Here is a 25,407-nt window from a genome sequence, read left to right on the forward strand (position 1 = left end):
CGAAAAGCATATTTAATAAGATTAATATACACATTTACCATTTCCAGAGAAAGTTAATAATAACTACAAAATTTTGAAATATTTTAAAATACTTGGTTAAATAATTTATTGTACGAGAAATGACGAAAAAATTTACACGAGAGGCGCTGAGATTTAGTAAATACATGAACCTTTTTCGAACTCGATTAAAGTGACAGATTTTGACATTTCGAACAGCAGCCAACCTCGCTGCACGGCGATATGGTGCCAATTGTCAAGATAGAAAAATCGAAAATTTTCCATGTCACAATTCTTGTTCGATTCGTGTTGAAATATTTTTCTTCTGTCCGGGACAAATAAAAAAGAGCAAAAACTGACTCAACTTGCAGAAGCATCCGGGTAAGTAATTAGTTAATCCTATTCTTAAACATGTTAAATGATATTGAGCACAGATTTTGCGGATTAAACGGAGTAAATCTGCGAGAAAACTAAATTTGCATGAATGACATGCTTCAAGTGTTAACTATGTATTATAAGTGACCGGTAAATTTATGAAATCCAATAAGAATAGAAAGGTATGCAGCATAGAGTAAATGACGAGGACATGGGTGTGATCTAATAGATATTTTACACATCTGATAGGAATTTATCTTATATGTGATAATACTACAGGCAATTGGAAATGAAGATACGTCATTTGTCGTATTTATATCTACGCAGTATTTTTTTATCAGTGTGTGTGTGTGAATAAAGCAGTGGTTGATCGTGAAAGCCCAGCGAATAAGTGCGGAAGTGCGAGACGAGCACATAGCAACGGGTCGTTTCAGTGCTTTAAAAATGATAAAAAGTTAACTGCAGATGCGTTTTGTTAAGGTGCCCTGTTAAAGAGTACTACAATAAAAATAGTATATGCCAAATTTCATTCTATATTGTATTAAAAGAATTCGTTTGTTGAGAGGAATTGTTTCATTTAGCTTTCTCCATATTTTATGCGTTACACGTGCTAAATGATGACTAAAAATAACACTAACAAAAACAATTTTGCCGTTATTTCGCAATTTCATTTACTTTGCAACCGTTCTATGTTTATACATAGTATATTGGTTATTCAGCAACTTCTTGAACGCATATTATCGGTACTGTAAGAAAAGGCGTATTTTTGTTAATTAAATAATAAAAAAATGCTGTAATTTTTAGTATTTTTTTGTGATCTGTTGAATTTCATTGTACAATGAAATAAAAGTTTACGCAAGTGTATTTTCATTTGCACTGTTCACCCTGTGTCAACCAGTGTTTGTTTACATTTTAGCAGCAGAAAGTATGCAAGTAAAATGTACAAAGCTGATCACTTTAAAAATTCATAGTGATTTTTTTGTTTTAAGTTTAATAAGTTTTTAAGAGAGAAATTAATTATAATATGCATAAATTTTAGTAAAACAGATTTAAAGTTAAATGTTTATTCATGTTAGTTATATGGATTCACGTTTAAATTGGGAATGTCAACGTATACGACTATTCGATATAAATTTCTATTTATCACTCCTGAAATGAATACCAACAGATCTTATCTCTTTTCCTTTGAATGTGTAAAATACTTTTGTATATATAAACATATATATATACGTCGAAATGTTATGAACTATTTTTCGTCCCACAATTTTTTCACCGAATACAATTAATCAAATTAAGTAAAGACGTTTGAAATTGTCAATTTAACAATAGAACTCAATATGAATACATCATATGTAGATTTATGTACGTGTACGTCAATTTATGTACATAAATACAATACTATAAAGGTGGTCTGAAGCGATTGAAGATAGTGCTTGCCATTACTTTTGTTTTCTCCTGTGACCTCTTTTCAAATGTTTGAAGCCTTTTAATCTTCTCAGTTCCCCAATATGAACTAATTTAATTATTATTCATTGAATGCAGATATGAATAAATAGATATGTAAATATGTATAAATACTTTTACATAAACTACAAATGAATCTATTGGAAAAATAGGGTTATTATTGAAACTGCTGGGCTTATCACTCTAAAATTGGCAGCAACTTATGCTTTCATGTTATAGTAAAATAATATTTGAATTAATCTTTATGTATTTGCTCAAATCGGCTTTTGTTTTGACTTGTAGTGTTTTCTTTGTATAAGCGTTCTTATCGCTCTCAGACAGTTAAATCTGTCTATAGTTAGATCAGTATTATCGATGATTGCTTTTGTTTCAATAAGTTAGCTAAAACTACTAGTTAGTTTAGTGCCGTATATCGCTGAATATATGTATGTATGTACATACATAATTGAATCCAGTAATATCAGGACAATGTAAAGGGTGATTTTTTAAGAGCTTGATAACTTTTTAAAAAAAAAAAAACGCATAAATCTCATCGGTTCTTTATTTGAAACGTTAGATTGGTTCATGACATTTACTTTTTGAAGATAATTTCATTTAAATGTTGACCGCGGCTGCGTCTTAGGTGGTCCATTCGGAAAGTCCAATTTTGGGCAACGTTTTCGAGCATTTCGGCCGGAATAGCCCGAATTTCTTCGGAAATGTTGTCTTCCAAAGCTGGAATAGTTGCTGGCTTATTTCTGTAGACTTTAGACTTGACGTAGCCCCACAAAAAATAGTCTAAAGGCGTTAAATCGCATGATCTTGGTGGCCAACTTACGGGTCCATTTCTTGACATGAATTGTTCTCCGAAGTTTTCCCTCAAAATGGCCATAGAATCGCGAGCTGTGTGGCATGTAGCGCCATCTTGTTGAAACCACATGTCAACCAAGTTCAGTTCTTCCATTTTTGGCAACAAAAAGTTTGTTAGCATCGAACGATAGCGATCGCCATTCACCGTAACGTTGCGTCCAACAGCATCTTTGAAAAAATACGGTCCAATGATTCCACCAGCGTACAAACCACACCAAACAGTGCATTTTTCGGGATGCATGGGCAGTTCTTGAACGGCTTCTGGTTGCTCTTCACCCCAAATGCGGCAATTTTGCTTATTTACGTAGCCATTCAACCAGAAATGAGCCTCATCGCTGAACAAAATTTGTCGATAAACACATTTCGAACCGAACACTGATTTTGGTAATAAAATTCAATGATTTGCAAGCGTTGCTCGTTAGTAAGTCTATTCATGATGAAATGTCAAAGCATACTGAGCATCTTTCTCTTTGACACCATGTCTGAAATCCCACGTGATCTGTCAAATACTAATGCATGAAAATCCTAACCTCAAAAAAATCACCCGTTACTTATGTCATTTTTACTACCTATTCCCTGCTACCTGACAAAATCATGCACATAAATACATACACAGACATATGTAGCTGGGTTTGCTTGACCTGGAAGGTTGTAAATTAACTTCTTATGGGCTTCGATCTAGAAATTTAATTTTATATGATCGTTTTCGGAAATTGAGTTCATACTTAGATTAATGAATACAGCCAAAGTTTCACATTGTTAATAATGACAACTCTCTTATCTATCAATAAATTTATAGTTTATACACGAAAAGCTTCTTTTCAATTAATAAAGAGACGTATAGTAAAAAGGGCATATAAATATAGAAATTTGCATCAAATTATTTAGGCGATAATTTTCGTATGAGATGTACATGAATACTTTAATTGATATACATACATACATATGTATAAATAAATATTTAAACATATATTATCGTATGTATGTATCACATATTTATTTAATGTCTATTACATTGAGTCCACTTGCATATCAACAATAAATTTAGTAAGTGTTTAGTATGTTCCATTGTCATTGTGTTCCGTTGTTTGGGGAACCGAAACATTGGCATAATAAACAAGCAAAGAGAAAAGGGCAGCCATGTTTATTTCGTTTCATTCCGTACCGTACCGTTTCACACCCATTCCACCTTGACAAATACCAGCACAGATATGCGCAGAGTAGGCGACTACAAACGCAGAACTTGCAATTGTATTGTACATGGTTAGTATGTGGGATGGCTGAAACAATTGTTAATATTGTTGTGTGTGTGTGTGTGTGTGTGTGTGTGTTATTTTCCCTGTCTGTACACCAACAGTCAATTCTGGCTATGTACAGTTGTTTTTGTAGCTTTGCTGTTGTACACTGTAGTCTCATGAATACATATAAATGTGCATATGTATGTGTGGTGTCTACCCAAATGTTTGTACAATGGATTTCACTTTGCGTCGTGAAACCTCGGTAAAGTCGTATACCAAAAGTTTCTATATATGCCTACAACTCAGTGTTGCCACAGTTAATAACGTTAGTAATGCAGTGAAATATTTTTTTAATTTTGGACTGGGCTCCAAAATTACAATGCTTCAGTGACTTTTACCACAACTAAAGAAAGCTCAACTAATCGATAAATAGAAATAATTTCAATAATCTTAATTTCACCAATATGACCGTTATGTTTAGTGTAATCTAGCGAAATTCAAAGTGGTCGAGAACTGACATTAAAACAATATTGGCAATGCATATTTTGAATCATTAAGTCGTCTAAGTAAATTAAAACTCTTTTGATAAAATCATTTACTCTTTATTGTATTATTTCCAACGGAATGGCAGCACACAAATACGAGCACTGGTTTCAACGCACCCGACTGGCCTTTGTTTGTGTATAGTCCATGGCCAGATGATTTCGTTTTCAGTTCGTTCGGTGCGAAATTAATTCGTGACTTACTGCAGCTATGCGTCTCAGTGTAGGCTCTGACTCAAGCTGTTTTAGTTTATGTTTGACAACAATTGAATAAAGTACCAACAGTTTTTTTTTTGTACTCTGCATGTAGTTAATGTATACATATATGTGTAACGTGAAATCAAACTGAGGCAAAGTGTCTAAGCATTTAACAAAATAAAATAGCTAAATAACAGTAATGTTTTTAAACAATAAAATGTTTTAAACAACCAAAATACCTAACGCCTTGTACACAATGGAAATGACTTTGTAAATTTGTGCATTCATTGGTAAAAATGAGCGAGTTGTAATGAAAAATCGATAACTCCAAAAAACTTTATTGTGTTGTAAGAAAATAAGTTGTTGTAAAACGACAGAAATAAAATAAACAACCAAAATGTCTTCGTGAAGCAAGAAAATTCAAAATTCTTTGTTTCACCAACCATATTGAAAGAACTGAAAGGTGAAGGAAATTTTCCGCAAAATTACAAACACCAAGAAAATATTCTTTTAAAAAACAATTGCATTTCGTCACTCGTATTTTTTGCGAAAGTTGAAATTTTTGTGATAACTTTGTAAAAGTACAAATTAGTGGTAGAAAAATAAAACAGAGAGCTCTTAGACTAATACTAAACGTAAATTAAATGTTAAGTAACACAAACAACGTTACATTAAGTACCAACAAGTTTTTTTTAGTGCAATAGCGAAATTTTTTCTACACATTTAAATAAAAGCTTAACTCTGATACAACATTCCTGCGCAACATAAACCAAAATGGCTGTCAAAATGTAAGCATACACAAGTGAACAATATTTTATTTACTACTATTACCTACATACATATATTTTGTTAAAAGTGCAAAGCTCAAAAATTTGTGTCTCCGAATCGGTTAGTCTCTTTAACTTATGTAGCTGTATTTCTGCTACATATATTTCTTCAAGAAACTTCTGTACATTTGAAAAAAAATTTGCATAACGAATTGTAGCTTTTAACGGGGCATATCTATTTGTGTATCTGTGTTTTCTGCACACATACATAGGTATTTTACTTGTGCCGTTTGAAATTATTTTTAAATTGCAATAAAGGGATTCAAACTAACTCTAAATTTAATAAAATTCTATTGATAATATTAACAAAAAGAAAAAATGAAGAGAAACAATGTAGAAGCGCTGCTAATGGCAAAAGTTTCTACACAATACAATCTCTTATGCTGGTATTTGTGGGTGAGGAGGAAGTGCGGTGCACTAGTATTGTAACAGTGTATTTATTGTATGTGTGCGTGCGCACTTTGGCATTTGATTGTATTGTATTTGTTCCAGCTGCCAGTGCGTTCACACAGCTGAGCTTCAGTAAAAATACATTAAAAGCTATGATGTTCAATATGTAGTTGTGCGTATTTGTTGAGTTGAAAAAAAATATATATATTTTGTACTTTCATTAAAATTTGCGATATTTCGTTGACTGATGTTAGTTGTGCCTTATTTATTTTTTACATTAAAGAATTCCTAACTTTGCAGACATTTTCCAATATTTTTTCAGTCTCAGCCTGCCTATGTTTCTATCTTTAAATGCTAGATTGCTATTAGAAAAAAAGCTTTAATAATTTTTTTATTTTACATAATTGGCTGATAAATTTCCAGACAAATTCACTGCTATAAGCTTTCGAATTTCAGCAAGTAAATTTTATTTTATTCAAGGTGACTTTTCGTATGTTTCAAAAAATTTGTAGTTCAAATTTTTATGCAGTCAGAATACTTTTTGTTAAATAAGATCGAACTGCACACAAAATAATATTATTTATAAGCATTTTTATTTAACAATATTTTGCAAGTAACTAAAAAATGTCAATTTTATGATTCTTTTTTGAATTTCACTCTCCTACGTTTCATGCAAAATCACCACTACGAGTGCGAACAGCTGCTTTTAATCTCATTATGTTCCGCTACAACAGTTTATTTCCCATTTTGTTCTCCCATCGTATTTCTTTGTCTGATTTACTCTTTTCATCCAGTTTCTTACCAGCTGTTTCAGCTGCCTTCTGCTTCCACCGTTGCTGTTTGCAGCGTCCTATACATCTATAAACTGTGTAATTTTTTAATGTTGTGTTGAATTTTTGTTTTCATAGTCTTTGTTTATATTTATTTTATTATAGTATATATATACGCGTGCGCTACTTAAGCATACACACGCACACACAGACAAAACATAAAATCTAAAATATACACAACTAAAGAAAAAAGTTTATTCAAGTTTCGTATTAGAATTGCGTCAGCCAATCTCTAAACACAGTCAGTTGTATGTATGTTATTTCTACATATCAACATATCTACTTATATATATATGTATGTATATATATGTACATATATGCACCTACACACCCTTCAGTTTGTTCATAGAACTTTTTATTTTGTTAGATTTAGCTTTAAGCTCTTTATATTCGTTGAACGAAAAAAAGTGTGGTTAGATTGAATTATTTGTGATATTGTAAACGTATTCTATAGTTTTGATAAGACCTCTACTATGTACTTAATATATATATGTTATACATATATGTTAAATACATAAATATGTAAGTAACTATATGAGTACTCTATACTCATTGTTGTAATACTGTAATATAACATAAGTTTGACCCATATTACACGCGATTCGTAACTTTATTATCACTACTTCAATATGTTAACGAACTTGGTCACGAGTTTGTGCATGTGTCGCTTGATAAGCTGTACTAGCATATCTCGTGAGTATTTCAATTATATTTGAAGGTTATTTTGGTTTTATAAATATGTTTATTTTTTACTTTGTCAATATTTGTTTACCTCCGCGCATAAATATAATACGTTGTATCTTCAATTCTGTATTTATGCACAATTTTAATGATTTGACTTTATAATTTATTTCACCTCTTAGAGGTTATTAATTTGTGCATTTCTGTTTTGCTCTACTCTTTATCAAGCCACTAATTGTTTTTTCATATTTTATTATGCGTTTATGTTTGTTTACCCACTTGCTAGATTTGCTAACAAAAATTTGTTTCATAACAAAAATCAAATATGTGTGTGTTAAATATTTCGCAAAATGACGAAAAAATCATTTTATATACTTCTTGTTTTTCAATCTGCATCTTGATTAAGGTTATTTGACGCCACAGAAGAAGCAACTGAGCTTATATGAAATATCAAAATATGTATTCTCATCATGAAATAAATATTTTTGTGTTTATTTTGGTATTATAGTCGAAATATATAATTAAAATGTTAATTGCACTTTGAGAGCGGAGCAACTTTGCTGTACATTTTATTTCATACATATCTTCTCGATTTCGACATTATTTATATTTCAACTCGGCATACTGTATTTACTAGCTAAAAGTCAACTCAGTTTCATTGCTTATAAATAAATTTTGTTTATTGTTTATAAACATGTTTTGCGCTTGCTTCATGTTTATAAATAAACAGATGCTAGTCTAAACAATGCCTTGACTGCAATTTGGGTTAAAGTCTTCATCCTTTTAACTAATTGTAAACATACATATGTACATGTATACATGAAACTCAAGCAGGCAACCAATGAACTGCAGTTTAGTTTTGTACTTCGTAAACTAAGCGATGACGCCAATTACTCAGCGTATATGTAAACAAAACAGCCTTGGCAACAGTCATAAAACTACTTGGCGTCGCCGTTATTACACATTTTGCTTAACTTCTGTCGCCATCATTTGTCTGTGGCAATTAAATATTCTCCAATTTCTAAGTCATAAATATTTACCACAAGTATTTTTGGCTGAACACACTGCTGCTGCTTATGACGAAATGCAACTGTTACAAGTGACTCGTTACTGTTGGCATAAAGCAATTTTCGAGTGTTTGAATTGTTTATGTGATTTTAACACAATATTGTGTAAATAGCAATATTGACGGCGACACTCCGTCAAACAATACAAAGTAGAGTTCGTCATTTTCCACCGACAAATTTGTTTAACAAAACTCATTTGTTTGCCCATAAAAGTGAAATTTTCGCATAATGGGTCGGCGTTTATTTCATCAAAATGTTGCTTTTTTACTACAGGTTATTTCATCAGCAATTACATTGCTTGCCTTCAACATTCCTGTTTCTACCTTATGTACATACAGATGTAATGTGTTGGTTGATAAAGAGATTTTGTTAACTTCATTGCATTTTTTCATGCAGCCTGTGTGTTTTCGTGCAACTGAGTTTTCAGTTTCTGAGCAGCTGACAGGTCATAGAAATTGTCACGTCTGTTTAAATAATTCAAATTTCGCAGCCGTCATTTTGCATAAGTCAAGTGGAGTGTGTGGCAGCGCTTGTCACTTGAGGCGCATTTGATGTTTTTTTATTTTATAATATTTTTTTTTTCAACTCGTTTATATATGACACCACTATCGGCTGACCAGTCGAGTGGAAAGCAATGCCAAAACGCCTGCTGTTGTCAAGTGTCCATACTCGTATATGCTACACAAAGGAGTTAGAATGTAGTACATCGTAGCTTTAGAAAAATTTACCATATTGTGCGCTCATTGACTCATTCGTGCTCATAAATATCGATATACAGATTTCTAAAAATAAAATCTTTATAAGGCTTGGCTTTAATACTGTTAACACCATATTTTTATATTTTTTTCGAAAAATTTCCTTTGGTTTCGCTTTTATGGTGTTTCACAATCAACCCCTAATTGAAGCTCTGGTTATTTTAATGACTTTTCTACGCGTAACTTGTTTTATTTAACACACCTTTGCTTTTAAAATAGAGACAATTGAAGCCATTGAACAAAAGCCGGCGGACGTTTGTGTCGTTGTTTCTATACATATATATATATATGCACACTTCAGTGCAACCCTCTTTCGACACGCGTCCACTCTTATACTCATATAGGTTTCACCCTATTGATGAAATCCTGCCTATGCTGTTGGTGGTATTTTTAATTAGAAGTCACGGACTCCCAGCAGTACTGAATTATGTCATAGTCGGAACTTCTTATGCAACAGAAAAACGCATATTCATATGTCTCATAAAATTTGTTTCCAGTTTTTGCCAGTTTTCTTCTACGAAAATTTGATAAGTTACTTATTGGATCGCCACTTATGCCTATTTGATCAGCTGATTTGAAAAGCTGATGATTCTGTCAGCAGTGTGTTGAAAAGTAATAACAAACACAATATCATTTAGTTGTTGACAATTTTCCAAATTTTTCGAAAAAAAGGCTGAAGAGGAGAATAGCAATAGCAAAGGAGTTTGTATGAAAAATAAATAGAAAGATAAAAAAATAACACAAACAATATATTACTTTGCATTTACGTCAATCGATCACACAGCCTTACAATATATTGCTTAATTTTTAGCTACTAAAAGTAAAAACGAAAACAAATAAACATTTGCGTCATGGATACATACAAGAATATTTTAATCTATGAAATGAATTTTCACATATTTATACATATACAAATATTTCTAGTGTGTTTTTGTTGGGTTCCCTGTACATTATGACTTATGTCAGCCAAAAAACACAAACAATTGGTATATAACAATTAGTAAATAATACAAAAGTTCCAGAGCAAAAGCAGTCAGGTTCGATAATCACTCGTGATCCCAAAGCACTCAGCACTGGGCGGTTGTTTATCAATATTTACTTCAGGTAGATAAATCCGCAATATGTTCACTAACGATGACAAGTCGGTTCAGTTGTTTACACCAAATGCAGCGCTGACTTTAAATTAATTCAATACTGATATAAGTAACATTTGTTTTATCTTGCATTTTGTTTTGCAAAATTTCGTTATTTTAACCTTGAAGCTTAGACTTAGTCTATGCAGTTCGAGTGTGTGCTTTATGCACGCCAAAGTTCATTGCCTTCAGCAAGTTGTACTGGCTTCAAACATTATCTAACTGTTAAATTGGTATAGCAAAAAAAAATAATAATTAACTGTGCAAATATTTGCCTAAGCGATTTTGGCGATATTAGCATTGCAATCAAATCAATAAATGAGCTGATGCAATGCACTCATTTAAGCGTATATATTTAACTGATTTGTAACTTGTGAAGCAGTACATATATTTTGAGTGTGTGAAATTAAATGTTAATTTGTTCTAACAAGAATTTCATTAAATTCGATAAATGCAATTTTATTATCACGTGATATTTATTTTTTCTAATTGTTGCAACACAACTTTATTGTTTACTTAACCACTTAGACTTCGTAACGCTATTCGCATCTAGTACAACGTTATTTGTACTTGCCTCCCCGTTTATTGCTTAACCAATGAAGTGTTATGCGCACATTCAAGTAAATTTAATTTAATTTAATTGATAATTCCATACGGTCGGGTAGAAGGCTAACAGATATACACACAAGTGTACTATATACTACAATATAGGAGTATTTTTAGACCCAGACATCGACGAGGTGCTTCTCTATGCGTTATGTATAGTATAAGCTGTTGTGGGTTCTATTATAGCACAATCACTGCCTGGCAAATTTGCAGTTCGTTTGTTATTATGCACAACTAGTTCGAATTTGTTTTTTTTTTTTTATAAATAAGAATTTGTATGTGCGAGCAGTTCTAGTACAATTGTACTCGTTTATTTGTTTGGCTTTGAGTCCAGCTGATTGTTTAGTGTGCAATTCATGAAGGTTTTAATTTAGACTAAATTAAATGTTAAATATTCAGTTTAATTCATATGTTTTATACTCGCAGTTTGCATAGTTAATGTGTTTGTTTCGAATCGAACTTAATGCTGGCATTGTGTGTTAATTAAAAATATATGTATGCTTTACATTAGCTGATTTGCGGAATTAGGGCATTGCAAGTTTAAACGTATAAATTTATTTTAATTTTTAGTCGAATTCATTATGCAATGTTTGGTTTCTTTAGAAGGCAGAATGCTAAGTATAAATCATGCTACATAATCAAAAAAAGTCATTGAACTAAATTGTTCTAAAAAACTTTAATACGAATTGTTTTATATTTAAAGCATACTATTTATTTATATATTTTTATATATAACAGCTCGTTTCTGAGTCACTATGGTAGGCGTTTAACTGTCTGCCAATATTGGGTGATTTTTCTCCAGATATTTATTAATAATTTCTAACTCGTTCATATTTTTTAATATTTTATGACGTCAAACTAACTAACGCCATTGATTTGCGCTTGTTAAGCTTTCTACTAAAGCAACTAGGTACATATGTACATATAGCTTATATGATTACAAGCGCATATCATCTTTATCGCTATCATATTATATTGCGTTGTTTATTTAACAAGCGTTTGCTAAATAATAATAAAATCTAGAAGGAAAAAAACTAACTTTATCAAGCGCACGAGCATTGACGTGTTAAGTGCGCGCAAATAAACAACAAACTTGTGCCAAAGCACAACATTCGATACGCGTTTCGACCAGACTGTCTGGCAGTGCATAGTCTAAATTAAGTTAGTTAGTTAACTGCATTTAATGAACTTGTTTTTGTTGGATTTAGGGGTGCTTTTTTACAGCGCCGTTTCTACTTACATTTACAAGCTGATGTTCATTTGCCTTTAAATCGGTCATATTTAGAATAACTGAAGGAAAGTTTTAATGCCTTTAAGGAGTCATGTCGACTATGTATGTCACCCTAATCCGCTCAGGTATTAATACTTCCCATACACTGGATGTACAATGAACAACTGGTTGGGTTTCTATTGCACGAAGTTGACACATAATCGCTTGGTGGTAATTTAATGAGCTGAGCGCATGACAGTTGCACAATGATAAACTGTTCAGCCCTACATCCTGAATTTATTTTTGTATTTCGAAATTGAATATCAGTTTTTTTGTAACTCATTGTATCAGCTGTGCCTGAAAATTCGTATCCTTATTAAAGGGTTGATTTAGGTGGCAGAGTCAATTTGTTTTTTCTTTTCTCAAATATTTATACACTTAAGAGTGTTCGGGATGCCCATGCTATGACTTGCTTCTAACTAATTAGTTTATTGACTGCTTATCTGGCGTCAAATATTTTTGCTCGTTTGTTGAACTTTTCACTGTCAAAAAGCATTGCTGAAGATGAAGAAGATTATTGCATTTGTATAATACATAAAATAAAATGTTGCACCCTTGGCAAAAGGCGATTGAATTTAAAATGTTTTCAATTTTTATTTTTATTTTTAAAATATAATTACTATGCTTCCTTATTGTAATACAAAAAGTCATATCGTTTCAGCCTGTTAGTAATGATGACCTTCAAAACTGAAGAAAAAGTCAAAATATTCGAAAACCACAAAACCAAAAGAAAACCAAAATTGTTGCATTGTTAGGGAACATGCTAGAAATAAGGCAAAAAAGAAACGGTAACAGCAAAACGAGCTAACTGGTTGGAAGTCAAAGTCACGAACACCAAAAAATGAAGAATGCGAAACGAGCAAAATTGTTAAATTCGTTTTTTGCTTTATCGACTGATCGTTGCCATTAGTATGACTTGCAATTTAACGCGCTCAACTGCGGAATAGATTGTAGACACTGTAGACAATTAGACAATTATTAATAGATTATTGTTTTATAATTCAAAGTACAATATTTTTCAAATGCAGTGCAGAACTATTCCCATTGGCGTAACTCGGTAGTATAGTTTTTTGTTTGAAAAACACATAATAAACAAAAAGTTTCTCTTTTTTTTTAAATGTTGATTTCACTGTTTTTTTGCTTTGATTTCCTTGCCTTATTTAATCACAAACGCAAGCGCGTGTGTATTGTTTATTTCCGTCATACATAAGCTCGACTTCCAAAAATGGTCATCTCCTCACTTTGACAATATGAATTGTGTACTATTGTCAAAGTCGACCGAAAATGCATTAATTTCCCCGCTTTGGTTACATGTTTGAAAAATATGAAGCCATTGTTTTCGTTTTTATTAAAAAACTTTATTCACTTGCGTTCTCTAATCAGAAACAAACTTTCTTATTGAATTTTTGGAGTGTACAACTTGTGAAATAAGCGTCTTGAAGTCACTCTCTTTAACTTTTTTGGAAAGCCTACGTAGCCAAGTTTTGAGTGAATCTCTCAAATTGTTTGTTGTTGTTTTCTGATGCTATAGAAATTCACATATCACGTCATGCTATAAATATATTTGTCTATCTATTTATTTTAAGATTTTTGTGCCCAAAGTAAAATAAGCAAATAGTAAGCAAAGACGTAGATTAAAAACCGAAAGAGTTGACCGTTAGACGAAGCAAAGAAAAACATTTGCTTATTTATTATAAGCTTAGTTGTCCGCCTGAGTAATACCTAGTTGTTGGCGTCATCTATCCAACTTTTTTAGCCAATTTTATAATGTATATGTACACATATGCCTATTTCTTTATGAATTTACTACTTTCTTCTTCAAACATGTATATTTTGAGTATTTTTTTAATCACCGTTATTCGTAAGCCCCATCAGAAAGCTAGCGAAAGAGTACAGCTTTGCTAAAGGTGTGTCCATTCTGTCGTTCCCAAAGCAACAGTATATTCAGCTTTGCAATTCCATTTTGTAGTGTTATTCTTCATCAACAGCTGTATTAACATCTCGTTTGCAAGTTATCACCATGAATTTTTGTTTTCTCTTCATATTTGTTCTTCGTTATGCTTGGGCAGTAATTTTCCATTAAATTGTGACGCTGAATAACCCCAATTTATATACAGATATGTGTATATTTATTAAATGTTTGCAAAAAATTATGCTTACATCCGTTTTGTAGAGTTGGTGTACGAAATTAATCTTCGGATATTGTCAAAAATTATGAAATGCATTTTATGGTGTTCTTTAAATAAAATCGCAGGCATACCGCTTGCTTAAGTATAACTTAAAATTAAATTTAATTGTGCTGTAGTCTGATAATTTTAATTATTTTGTGTTTGGCATTGAAACTATGCAGCTATTCAAAATCACTCGTTATGGAAGTAAGCAACGTACACTTACTCCTAATGACTTGTTATACAATTGCTTCAAAATTAATTAAGAAATTGATATGCTGCTCATAGTTACAAATAACAAAGCGTTTTTTTTTTCATTTTTGCTAATTCGCCTTTACAATTGCTGTCAAACTGTAACTGCTGTTAATGCCGTTCCGTATTTCAATCAGTCGGTACGGCAGTGCGTTGAACTGTTTTAGCAACTATGTGCAGTGTTGTCGCAAAAACCTTTTTATCTGCTATCCTTCAGCTGGGAATTTTGACGTTTCGAAAAAATCATAACATATACGCATAATAAATAGCACGCACTTTAATTTGCGTACATAAATTCATACAAATTTGTACGCAGACATACATACATATGTATATGTATAAGTTTTGAAATTCAATTTGCCAACAAGTGTTGTGGTGCGACCTTGAATTTATTGTTGTTTATTTGCGAGTTTGGTTTATTTTATAATAACAACTTCTTGCTCAAGTATAATATTCTTTTATTCATGACTAATTTCGTTTGTGGCTAAATATTGCGGAAGCTCAAAACATGTTACCAATGATTGGGCAGCATATTTGGAAAAAATCTCGCGTGATTCAACATTTATTTATATTGAATTACAGTATGACGTGTTTCTGGTTTCCGTCAAATGATGATTAAAATTTTGGTGACTTATACACAAGTTTCGGAAACTCTACTAAAACACCATGATTATTTATTGTGCGCTTAGCAAATTGCATATCAAATTTTAAAGAAACAGGTAGCGTTGAAAACCGATTTGAATGCCATTTAAATGCAGCACAACTAGCAATATTGTTTAACCTTTGCTTTCAAAGTCACTGTACTCAGTGTGCTGGTTGTTGCACTCACGCTGGAGTTATAAACAAAGGTCGCTTTTTGCCTTTGGTGGTTTAAATTTTTTGTTGCTCAAATACATTTTAAATGTGCTGAACGACAACATGTTTGGAATTTAAATATTTTGCATTTGTTTGTAATTACATTTGCTTACCGTGCATTGTACTCTTAATTATTTTTATGCTTTAAAAACACCTGTGTACATTCAGTTTTTGGCTTCACATTTTTTTAACATATACATTTTAATTACTGCCAAGATGTTTAAAATAAACTCGTTTTATAGGTTGTCTTATATTGCACAAAATACTTATTGCGTCTGGATAAAATTAGTTTTGAAAATAAATTACAAATGTTAAAATCGTTTATATTTTCGAACACATCCACTTGCTAACATTCAGTGTTAACAAAATTATTTAAATAACATTCGGAAATTATATTTATTTCACGTTCGTGTTTTTGGTCATAAATCGCAGTTAACTGTAACCTCGCACGTTTATGGAGTCAGCTCTGCAGCGAAGAAAACCTTCTCACTAGTTTATTTATTATATGAACCAGTTTTCGAAAAGCCTTTATTATAAATTCTGAATTTTGAATTTCTGTTTTCTGTTGATTAAATGTATTAAAATCTATATTTAGTTACAAATGTAGATTTCAGTAGTCAATGTCATTTACAGTCGCATGTAAATTTTGTAAAACTTGTTTTTAAAGAAACTGTACTTACATGTTTAAAAATAGCAACAGAAAGAATACATACATACATATCTCGTATTTTTGTACTGAAGACAATAAGTACCATAGCTATTTGCGGTTTCTTGAAATCTATAAATATTTACCATAAATATTCACACTACTCTGATTCATTTCCTATATTAGTTATTGGTTTTTACCAATAACTATAAATCGGAAATTGGAATTTCATTTTATTTGTTTGTCTTGGATGTGCGTATGCTTTGTACTAAATTATGAATTTTATGATTCAATCAATTTCTCTTATGTTTATATTTAATTGAATATGAAATATTGAGCAATCTCAGCTTGCTGATGTCTACATTGCATACATAGGTATGTACATTTATCTGCACACAAGTACGTTTGTACAGTTGCATGCGTACGTGCCTTCATTTGCATTTCATGATTTATATTTTCTCCTAGTATTTATACAACCTTATTGGCCTGCTTACGCTGTCTGTCTTTTCAACTCTATATACATACGCCCATATATACGCTTACACAACAACTAGTGTGTGTGTTGATCCGTCAATTGTTGTTTGGATATTGAAACTATCTTTTAAACTATTCGTCTGTAATTGAATTGAAGTGTTTTGAAGCGCAAGAAGTGTTTAAATAATGAAATAGAAAAATATGGTGTGATTAAAAAAGCAAAACAGTTGTAAATATTTCAACATTGACGAGCGGAGAGTTTTAGTAACGCTTGCGCTACTACAAATTATTTTGCCACTTGCGGTTCAATACAGTACGTGCCACATCACGGGGAAGTGTGTTATGCACGTACGCACGACTCAGATTGTGGTGCGTATGTATGTATGTATGCTAATCGAATTTGTAAGTGCATGCGTGTATGCAGGCGCTCCAGATCGCACTTAACATCTCATTCAACAGCACTATTATCAGCTGTGGCCAGCTGCCTGCTGTTTGTGGAGCGCTGATGTTGTGCTATGTTGCACTTTGCCACAACATCATGTTAGATAAATTACAGCGTGTGATTGTGTGCCGCTTGCATACAATATCAAAGCACTATTTTCAATTGCATAGTTGCTTTTTATCCATCTGCAGTGTAATTTATTTTTATAACAACTAACAGCCATACATTCATCTGGCATCTGTTGCCTAAAAACAACCATACAAAAGTTCAATAAACGGTTGCTAGGCGAAAACTAGTATTCGTTCGTTCAAAGGCAGCTGTGTCACGCCTAATGATTTTCACACCTTTGAACTTTGACACGGATCACTTTGTGGCGGTTTCTGCTTTATATATTTCATATTTCGTCTTCCGCTTGTCTACTTATTTTTTGTTATTTTTTTGATACTTTCTTAATTGATTTGGCCTGTGTGTCTCGGTGATATTTCAGTATTATTTTTTTTAACTTCTTAAATAAATATAAAAAAAGTACTTGTCACACCCTAAGTTGCCTATGTCATTGCCATGTATTGCATATTCTTGAAAATAGTATAGTTTGTAAACAAATTACTTTACATTTGAACAAATTAGTGTTTATTTTTAGTGTTTTATTAAAAGCTGAAAAATAGAACTAGTTCGCAAACAACAATAGCAGCGAATAATATGTATATTCAGGGTCACAAAAAAGAAACATCAATTTTGTAAAAATAATTGTCAACAGCCCTTTAGCTTTTATATTTAATTTTTCGTAGCGATTTCCTTTAAGTTTGTTCACCTTTAAACATATATTTTTGTGTCAACTAATTTGCTTTTAAGAGTTTATATTTAGGGAGGGCTATTTTAATTTATATAATATAATCAGTTTATTGTATTTTTGAAGTTACGTGTTATTGTGTATGATGAAGTATTTTATATATATTTTGTATTTTTATTATAATTTTGTATTTTTACTTATTTCTTCATACTATTGTGTGAAAAACAATAAATTATTTATTGTTATATTTTAAGTATTACACTGATTTATACTGAAATATTCTTTTTTAATTTTAATACAGTATTTCATAAAGGAATTAAATTATATTCTCTTTTGAAACACACATTTCAGTTGTATTACTACATCACATTATATATTTATATATATTTATATATATAATCAAACAACAGTCTTTTTTCCAGCATGAATTATATTTTGCACCTTACTTTCACAAACTTATTAAATTAATTATAAAATTTAATCAAATTATTTTCTCTTCAATCATTTCCCTCCATACAGAACGTAAGTTTTCTAGATAAAAAGGATATACAAGTATATAAAGAGAAATCGAGAAGCTAGTGACTACCAGTCTTCTCTGACGCATATTTTTCTAAAATTTTGTACAAGAATCACAGCTATTCAAGTACATAAATTGTGTTTAACAAACACACACACACACTTAAATAAATTATTAATAAATAAAAGCTTTAAAGCACAAGTGTTTATTATCGTAAAAAAGCTGCGAAGCTCACATAATAAACCTAACTGTGCTTTTCGTATCTACTTTAATACTGATCAAAGTGATTAATATTTACTTTGTCAAATCATTATTAAAGGGACATATTTTTAATTAAATATAATTTCAAAAATCTTTGAGGGTTTTGTTTGTTTGTTGCTTGCAAATTGTCTATTTTCCTCCATCTAAAAAATTGAGGAAAGGAATTGTACGAAGGTCCTTTGTACGCAAAAGTAGTTCAGCAGCCAGCATTTTGATTTATTCTCAGTGCACGCATAAGCTCCACAAGTCATTGTGACCAGTGTGTACGACACAAGTAGCAAGCGATAAATTTTATTTTCGGTCGGTAAGAATAACTAAATTGTGCTGTTTTGCATTCAGTTGCAAAGTTGTAAACCACATTACCACATATCACCAAAAGAGAGAGAGCGGAGAGCGAGCGGAAGTTCTATTTCGTTTAATTTTTTTGACGAAAGTGGTTTTTGTGGCGCATTTTAGTTTCTTACTTTTTGGTTTTCTTGGAGAATTTGTATTGTTGCAAGCAAGCGAATTAGTTTTCGTCTGCAAAGTGTGGAAATTCGAAAGAGAGAAATTTTTAAGCTATAGATTGAGAGAGTCCACTCATTGAGAAGACGAGAAATCGCTTTTGTGGTGCTACTCGCTGATATCGCTAAATTCACCTACCACAGAAAAGGTAGTGTAAGCTTAAAAAATTAATCCAACTCAAATTCTCCACTTGTGGCTGAAAATAGAATCAAACAAATTTTTTGTTGTTGGCCTATTACCAAAACAATCTACGACAAAAGAAGAAGAGACGCGCATTTTTGAGCATTGCAATTTTACAAAACACCAAGCATTTGTAACGTTAATTTCAATCTCTTAAACCAAACAACAAATTCAATTCACAAAACTAGGTACTAGGCCAGCCCTCACAATGTCTGTCCCTGTACGCTACTCTGCTGCCGCCAATTACGCCGTCGTTGATAGTGGTTTGTCAAATACTCTACAACAAGAAGAGCAATACCACCAATTCCAACAGCAACAGCAACAACAACAGCACCAGCAGTTGTATTGCCAATTTGTCGCCAACGCCAACGCTAACGTCAACAACATCAATTTGAGTTTGGGCGAGTGCAATAACTTCGTGAACGGCAATATAAACGGTTTTGACGTGCAGCAGCAGTTGATGCAGCAGCGGTCATCGATGTCGTCGTCGGTTTCGCCAATAACTGGATTACCCGCCAACATCAACCATCACCAACATCATCATCATCATCATCAGCAATCTTCACCATTAAACATGGACAATATGAATATCAATAATATTGATGTTCTGCAGGAGGAGGAAGAGGCTCACCAATTGCATTATCATCAACATCATTACGATGATCAGTCGGCATGCGAGCAATCGGAATTGCCGTCAAACGGTATGATGGGCGGCGAGACAGTGGCGGAAGCTATGAACTCAACGATGTTGGCGGCAGCAGTAGCGAATGGAAGCGGTAGTGCAGCAATGCATACTGTGGATGTAGATGTGGATGAGTGGAGGATGTCTGACGAGGGCCGGTATGGGACACCGGGTGCTGCTGGCTTGGAATATCAAAAATATGAGCTAGAACAACAACAACATACACCTGCTAACATGATGAACCAACCACTAGAGTCTTCGTTAATGGATAATGAGAATAGGAATATGAAGATGAACAACAATGCTAATAGCAGCACTACCAACAGCGATGCCAATGATGCCCCAAATTCGCAGAAGAAGGAGAATGAATTATTCGGTTTGCCATCCGAAGAGCTGTATCGCATGTTGAACGAATACAATGTGTTGCAGGATAAATACCACACTGTATTGCTAATGCCGAGAGAATCCAAGGTAAATATAGATAAATATAAAATCATAATTATATTTCCCACCCATAAAATATTATTCTATGTATTTGCTAAATTGATTTTGCTCTCCTCTACAGCGTGAAGTGACGGCCGGTGGACGTGATGGCTCCGCGTATGTTTTACGTTGCCTTAAAATGTGGTATGAGCTGCCCTCCGATGTGCTATTCTCAGCAATGAGCCTTGTGGATCGCTTCCTGGATCGCATGGCTGTGAAGCCGAAGCATATGGCCTGCATGAGTGTGGCCTCATTTCACTTGGCTATCAGGCAGCTAGGATTGAAACCAATACCCGCGGAAGAATTAGTAACTATTTCACAGGTAAGATGGTGCAGAGCCAGTGACACAAAATGTGTAATTATTTATTAACAATTAAAGCAGTTTTGCAAAAAAAACGTAGATGTAAAAACCTCATAATGTGGTGCGAAATGTTATCAAGAATTATGTGGCATAAATATTAATTTATTCTTTATGTTTTCCTTTGTATAGTGTGGTTGCACAGCTGGCGATTTGGAGCGTATGGCTGGTGTTATCGCCAATAAATTGGGTGTACAAATGGGCACCACCCCGGTCACTGCCGTCACCATCCTGCGCGTTTTTTATGCCCTTTTCCGTAATCTGGCAAAGGAGGTATGCGATGAATTCTATGAATTCTATCAACGTATGATCAAGTTGGAGGATCTGGAAAATCGTTTGGAGAATCTGCTGTGCGATGTCAAGACCACAGTTATAGCACCATCAACATTGGCATTAATACTGATGTGTCTACATTTGGATTTCCACATTAAGGCGTCCTACAAACGCGAACGCCCCGAATTGAAACCCGTATTCGAGTATATACTTTTCCTGCAGCAATATTTGCGGGTGAGTTTTTGCAGCGTTATGCCGGCAAAAAAGAGAAATGCGTATTTGTATGTATATTTGCTAATTAAATATTTTTTTTTAACAATTTAGATTCCCGATCGCGTATTTAGCAGTGGTTTCTCCGTTGTAGCTGAGATACTCTCTCACTACAATGGTCAAAACAAGCAGCCCTACAAGCAACGCTTAGTTTGGAAATTGTCCAGCCGCACACTGAAAGTATTGCGTCCAACCAATCGTTTTTCAACCGATCTAACCACCATCGATGAAGGCCAAACGAATGTCATGGATGAAGGCTGTCGTTCAAGGTGAGTTTGAACACACTTATTTACACCCATATTTAGCCAAAAAGAGCTAAAATATAAAAAAAATATATAGAAAGTAGTGTCAACATGCATTTACTTAATGAAAGCGTTTTGTTGCTGAATTAATCTTGATCGAAGTGATTTTTGTTCCCAAAATTCTCCACTATTGTAATCAGTTATATAATTTTTGTCTTTTCAACATTTCGAACATACATACATACATATATGTATACCTATTTAAGTACGTAAGAGTTAGTTCTCTAATAACAACATTTTGTTCTTCATTTTTATACCTCTCTCCATTCGTGAGCAATATTTAAAAAACAAGTTGATTTAAAAATCTGTTCACATATCTCTTCGATTATATAAACAAATGACATTTTCAGGAATACGTTAACTATAAAAAAAGCTTTTGCACGCTCATTGTTTATCGTTGCTGGCGCGTGTAGCTTCGCCTTAGCATATTTATGTCTAAAAGTACAAGAACAAAACATGCAAATCTATAGAGTCAACAAGTTTTATTTACATACATCCATACATATGTATGTAGAAACGAAAATATTTACGTAAATATTTTTGAGTTGGGTACTTCACATATACATATGTACATACATATATGCTGTATTGCTTGTGCGTAGACATCCGCTGTACCCGAAATATTTATATACGCACATACAAATACTTATTATAGAGTTTAGTTGTTGTTTCATATGTTATTTTTCAATTTTATTTTTCATTATCTGGCAGCTATACACACTCATGTACTTTGCTTTATTGCTTTTTCCTAGCAAAGAGATAAAATATAGAAGGTGTGTGCAAAAAAAAAATGAAGAAAATAACACAAACAAATTGGAAAGTAATAATAATAAACTTGTATTAGAGAACATTTCTAGAAATTTTGTTGTTCAGACAGCTTTTCCTAGTATTATTTTGGCAGGTACTTCAGGTGACGTAAAACTACAACAACTTCGAGTGTTTACTTAAAATTGTTTTTCTTTTAAAATTTACGTAGGTGTTTAGAATTTGTTAAAGCTTCGTATACGTAATAAATAATAAAAGAAAAGTTATATAGGCGCTATAGCAAAGCAGTTCATTGCACCTAAATTGGTCATGTGAAAGAATTTAAACAAAATGGTCTGATGTTTTACTCGAAATAATCTCAAAAATAAAGCTTATCAATTGTTTATCAAAAAAAAGCTTGAATGTTATTGTTTATTAATATTATTGCTATATAGTATTGCTATGACAAAAGGCTGTAAATAAATTATTTTTTTTTTTTTTGAAAATTTTAATTTGATTTTTAATTTATTTTATAAACTTATTCTTATAAAGTTAACAATTTGAATTTTCCTTTTACAGAACTGAAAGCATTAGCTCCGAGGAGGAGGAGGACTGGCCCACATCACCCATTATTCCGATCTTTGAACAGTGTTAGTACAGTACACACACGCATAACAGGATGCGATCAGAACATCAGATTTTTGCTTACGAACTCAACAAATAACTGCGGGATATTCTTTTTGGGTTAGATCGTTTGAGTAGAGGCGTACGCAAAAAAAAAAAAAAAACAAAAAAGAAAAAACAGAAAAGCAAAACAAATTGTTTCACAAGGAGGCGCAATGTTGTTGAACGAATTGCAATTGAAGATTACAATGTATGGCAATACGAAGTTGAAAAGCTCGAGAGCAGCAACATAAGATAGTAAAACAACAACACCAACCAACATATCCTGCATAAAAACAAGAAACAACAGACATTTTGTTTTTTGACAATATTTTGTTTTGGAAACAGTAATCAAATCCGTAAGCGAGGAATCAGCAGTTTTTAGCAAAAACAACAACAAAAGCTATCAAAATAATATTTTTTTTAACAATAACACCAAGCTCCCCACTCTGCGATGTGTGTATATTTTGCTATGCATCATAATTACGAAATAATTCTTATTTGTTTTAGTATATGTATGTATGTACGTACTGTAGAAGATTGATGATTAGAGAGGAAAAACAAAAGCAAATAATATATGGGTTAGAAGGCGGCGCATATGTATGACCATGGCCAGTCAGACAGTTAGGAAGGTGCGTATATATAAGGAAGATGTTTAATTCTATTTCGAAACTTAAGGAAAAACATGAAACCAAACAAAAAAATTTAAAAACTTAAATATTAAAAAAAAAAAATCAAAAAAAAAAAAACAAAAAACATAATAAATGTTGCGGACCATCATACCAAGGATTGATGCCGTTCCGACGCATTTTCTTCGAGGAACAGTAGAAGTGAGTAGTGAAAAATTCTTGGCAGAATACAAATTCACAGCAAAACCTTCGAAAATAATTCGTTTTTAACGAATCGATTAAAATAACACCTTAAACAATTGCTAAGTATTTTAGCTGCGCGCACCATGCTAAACGTTTTGCGCATGCGCGCACAGCTGAAATGCTTACAAATTGCTGTTGATGATGAGATGATGAGATGAGCAGGTGTCCTACTCCAACGTGGCACTGCATTTGGGTTCGCTCACACAAAAAATTATCCAAAACATTTATAAAGAAAACATAAAGTTTATCAACAAAAAAAAAACCCCAAAACAAAAGATTTATTTACTTGTAATTAATAATTACGAAACATTACTACAAACTACAATCAATATCAATTCTGTCATGTTAAACCGTTTGTTTGTATTCTTCTTAGTTTATAATAATTCGTTTAATTATTTCTGTTAAAAACAAAAGAAAAAAAAAACAAAAAAACTAATATACAAAGTTTAAAATTAAAAAAAATTAAATTAAAATAGACAAAAACATATGCAATTAGATTATATAAAAGGCAAAAATAAAATAAAAAACTTAAATATATCCACTACAATAACTAATAGTAAATACTGTAATGTTATCTTTGTATACAATGAAAATATCACAACAAAATCATTAAATACGCAAACGATATGATGCAATTAAAAATCACCGTTTTATTCCAAATTTTCTTTAGTTCTATTTATCGTAACACCAAATTTGTAGTAAGAAGAAAAACGAAAAAACAAAATGAAAAAAACAACAAAAAATTTAAAAAGTACAAAAATAATTTATTTTTAATTTGAAAAAAAAAACTGTATGTTAATTTGTGCAAAATTCTCAAAAAATTGTAAATTTAAACTTGATTAAGACGCGCTAAGTTTTAAGTTTATAAGCTGATTGACTAATGCGGTTTAGTTAAAATTAAAACGATTAAACAGTTAAATCAAAACATAAATTGTGTTAAATATGTTATGAAAAGTGAAATGAAACTGTACTGCCTTGTTTTTGTAACAAATTACAAATTTTTAGAATGCCACATAATTGACACAATTTATGTGATAACAATAATTTTGTTGTAATTAGTAGCAAGCATTTTGATAATTTCGAAACTTTGACGACTTTCGAACAATCGTAAAGATATGCAAAACACAGTTGGCTAAACACACAAATACCACGACGTAATGCTATAAAATGATAAACAGTTTTTTGGCAAATACATAATCATTGACTTCAAACGTCAATTGCTTATCATTTCGAGAAATCACTTTCGATTGAAATGTGAATGCGGATACCCGAAATGAATAATTACAAAATCTTTTTCGAGCCGAAGTGAGGTGTACCGAATGCACACTCTCTTCGGCTCAGGCACAATGTGCCACAGCCTTCTTTCATAAGTGGCCTAGAAAAATGTTGCCGCAGCCGACAATTTTCGCCTTAGTTGGCTCATTTTAGCCAACAAAAGCAGGTGAACAC

General features: G+C 32.2%; 1 protein-coding gene across 2 annotated transcripts; it reads left to right on the plus strand.

Moving 5' to 3' along the window:
• The first annotated feature begins 221 nt into the window (after positions 1-221).
• On the plus strand, positions 222-24,864 carry LOC105214137 (cyclin G). 2 transcript variants are annotated; one of them, XM_011187369.3, is made up of 6 exons: positions 222-378; positions 19,500-20,464; positions 20,559-20,798; positions 20,967-21,341; positions 21,432-21,646; positions 23,003-24,864. In XM_011187369.3, exons 2-6 carry the CDS (start codon positions 19,520-19,522, stop codon positions 23,076-23,078), a joined length of 1,851 nt encoding a protein of 616 aa, XP_011185671.1. In that variant the 5' UTR covers positions 222-378; positions 19,500-19,519; the 3' UTR covers positions 23,079-24,864. The 2 variants fall into 2 exon arrangements, with proteins under 2 accessions (XP_011185671.1, XP_011185672.1); XM_011187370.3 differs by lacking the exon at positions 222-378 and adding an exon at positions 3,625-5,451.
• The last annotated feature ends 543 nt before the right edge of the window (positions 24,865-25,407 follow it).

The sequence above is a fragment of the Zeugodacus cucurbitae genome, chromosome 2 (assembly GCF_028554725.1).
Source record: "Zeugodacus cucurbitae isolate PBARC_wt_2022May chromosome 2, idZeuCucr1.2, whole genome shotgun sequence".
NCBI classification, from domain to species: Eukaryota; Metazoa; Arthropoda; class Insecta; order Diptera; family Tephritidae; genus Zeugodacus; species Zeugodacus cucurbitae.